Genomic DNA, 3,267 nt, shown 5'->3' with positions numbered 1-3,267 from the left:
TAAAAGGTTTTTCGCCTGCCGTCTATCTGCAGACTTGTCAAAGCATTAATTCATGGTTTTTACTAACCAGTATCAGTATGTTGTTACTTTGGCATCATTTTTGAAACGTGTATTACAATTAAATCACGTTCAAATATGTTCATTTTGTTGTAGATTATCTCACTAGTTTAGCATACTCAGCCTGGTTGTTTGCCCGGAAAGAACCTGGATTTTATGGGCTCAGAACAGTCTCATAATAATCACATGCACACAGAAGGATTCACACTTGTATTTCATGATACACACTTGTGTTTTTCAATGCACACACAAATGTGTTACTTTTCATATCCATGTAAATAAAATCCAAACACAGAAAAAAGTTTTACATATGTATTTTTGATCCACACATATTTGTTTTCCGTTTAAATCCCCTGAACCTGCAAACACAAACCGCTTTCTGTGCATGGATCGCTGTGCATTCGTGTGTGGTTTTTTGAGACTCCCCTGACGGTCACCCGATTCGTACTTGTAATTTTTTCTATCTATAGCCAATCAGATGTCTCCTCCAGTCTAAGCCTATCACATAAGCGCGCCCCCACGAGGGTATGATTTCTTGCGTTCATGACACTTCATATACGCATTTTGCGCAGTCCGGTCAGCTCACTAAACAGAGGGCGGAGCTTCAGGTGATCATGCAGAGCTGCATGTCTCCTTCAGACTCAGCAGCTGATCTGATCTCTCTCTCGCGTCCGCTTACACTTCACTCGCGTTTATGTCCATATCGATCAGATCCAGCTCTCCTGATCGGCCTTTATAGAGAGCACCGATCAAACTATTTAGAGTGAATATCGGCCGATAATGACCGGCGGGGCTCCCCCCGTTGACAGTTCACTGTCTAGCACTGGCTTCGTAGTGCACTGATCGATTAGGCTAAGCTAACCNGTCTGTCTGTATGTCTCGTTCTGTCTCTCGTACCACTCTCGGTTCCACTTTTACTTTTGCGCGCTACCTGTCTCACTCTTTTCCGGCCTCCAGCTTTTCCTGCTGGAGCCCGCCGCTTAAAGGTGGGGGGCGCGGACCGGCCATAGAGCCCATAGAGTTAAAGGTGGTGGACTGTAACCTGTAACATCCATAGATTTAGGAGGTCCCCTAGTGGCCGTTAGCTGTAACAATCCATAGATTAGCCGCACCGTTATATAAGCCGCAGCGTCGAAAAATGGGAAAAAAGGCGCGGCTTATAGTCCGAAAATTACGGTAGTTTCTTTGATACATGACTAAACAGAGTGATATCTTTGTAAATGACCACAGGTGACCAGTGTGACGGTGAGAACAACTGAACAACTGGAGCAAAACCGCAAGGACTTGCAGCAGAAAACCTCCCAGGTTCTCACCCTGACACAGGAAGTGCAAAGCCTGAAACAGGAAGTGCAAAGCCTGAAACAGGAAGTGCAGACTTCAGCCACGTCTGATGATCAACTGAGAGAAGAAGTGTCCGAGCTCAGGAAGAACCTGGCCGAGGAAAAGGAGAACAATGAGAGAGAAATGCTGAAGCTGGAGGAAGATCTCGGACAAGCAAAAGAACAACAACAACAACAACAACAACAACGGCAGCAAAATCAACAAGAAGCAGGTTTAAAACAACAGATTGAAGATCTTAAGAAGCAGCTTCAGGAGCTGGGGGAGATGTTGCAGCCGGAGGAAGCACACGATGCTGAAGAGGTGAAGCAGCTGAGAGAACACATCCTGGCGTCAAAGGAGCTCAATGAGAAGCTGCGAGAACAGGAAGTGGAATCCCAAACGCATCTGGATGAGTTCAAACACAAACTGAGTGTGCGGGAAACGACCTTCAGCGAGACTGTAAACGACCTCAAGTTGAAGCTCAGTGAGCAGGAGCAAAGCACGGAGACGCTTAAAGTGCAGCTCGAAGAAGCTAAGCTAACAGAATCAAACCTCTCCGTCTCCTCCGCTGCTGCTGAAGATCTGAAGAGGCTGAACTCTGATCTGCAAAGTGAGATCACATCCCTGAAGGCTAAGCTTTCAGACACGGAGGAAAGCAGGACTGAATCTCAGCTGCTGGAGAAGCAGCTGGAGGAGAAGCTAGCAGCGGTGGCTAAAGGGTCCGCAGAGAGAGAGGCAGAGATGGAGAAGCAGCTGCAGGACAAAGAGGCAACGATGGCCTCCCTGAAGGAGGAAGAGATCCACACGCTGCAGGAGAACAGGCGGAGAGAGGCGGAGAGACGCAGGGAAATGATGGCCGTCGCTCAAGAAGCCATCGCTCAGAAAGACGAGGAGCTGGGGAAGAGAGGCGAGGAAATCAACAGGTAACCCCTTATTATAAGATAAGATCAAAAGTACTTTATTGATTGATCCCAATTTGGGAAATGTTTGCGTTGCAGCAGCAGCATGAAAAGACAAGGCATTGGATCATTTAAAAGACTAGAAAATAAACAATCCAAAATGTCATTTTAGTTTAGTTAAAGTTGGAAGTACCGCGAAATGTTATGTTAGAGATGTTAAAGGTGACCTATTAGGCAAAATCCACTTGTTCATGTCTTTTATACATAACCATGTCCCCCCCCCCTCTGTGCTAAGAGCTTTGGAAAGTTTCAGGAACAAGACCCCCTCTATTCTTTTCCTGATCCATTTATATAAAAACCTCTCTGAAAATGATTTGATGGGACACTTCAGAGACGTGTAGGGGACCTTTAAGATAGCTCAGGTTATATACAGTTACAGTCGAGAGTTTGCATATAAAGAACCTGTATTTCATGACTTGTCAATAATTTCTACAACTCAATTTTTCTGTGATCGAGGGATTGGAGCACATACTACTTTGTCACAAAACTAAAATCATGAAGTTTGGTTCTTTTATAAATTTATAATGGGTCTTCTGAAAATGTGATCAAATCTGCCGGGTCAAAAATGCACATACAGCAACATGAATGATACATGTTGGTGATGTCAATCTAACTTTGTGACATGGCCTCTTAACTTCTTGTGAGTTATTATAATTGACTATAGCTGGTAACCCTTTTAAATAGGGCTCATAGGATTAGGCGCGTTCACACCGCAGTACTTTTCCCACTTTAGTTCCGATGTAGTTCCGAAATTTTGCGTTCACACCAAAAAAATCCGGAACTAAAATGAGTTCATGAGAACCTTTTTCCCCCTTTTCCGTCCCTGCTAGAGAGCAGAGACTTTCGTGGGAGAAAAAGGTTCCTGTGTCTGATTGGCTGGGAGGATTGCAAACCACGCCCCGTAAACATACTTGCCAACCCTCCCGATTTT

General features: G+C 44.9%; 1 protein-coding gene across 1 annotated transcript in view; it reads left to right on the top strand.

Annotated features, from left to right (window-relative positions):
- The window catches only part of LOC104962113 (trichohyalin-like), a gene marked incomplete at its 3' end in the record, with an annotated part of 3,372 nt that extends 1,072 nt beyond the window's left edge, over nucleotides 1-2,300 (top strand). The window contains exon 2 of the mRNA XM_010790511.1: nucleotides 1,288-2,300. Within this exon, the coding sequence (XP_010788813.1) occupies nucleotides 1,288-2,300 (1,013 nt within the window). The remainder of the gene's footprint in view (nucleotides 1-1,287) is intronic.
- Nucleotides 2,301-3,267: the final 967 nt, after the last annotated feature.

Source organism: Notothenia coriiceps, unplaced genomic scaffold (genome assembly GCF_000735185.1).
Source record: "Notothenia coriiceps isolate Sejong01 unplaced genomic scaffold, NC01 NC01_scaffold00034375, whole genome shotgun sequence".
In the NCBI taxonomy this organism is placed as follows: Eukaryota; Metazoa; Chordata; class Actinopteri; order Perciformes; family Nototheniidae; genus Notothenia; species Notothenia coriiceps.
Note: the sequence above shows the minus strand (reverse complement) of the source record. Positions and strands in the feature narration are given on the sequence as shown.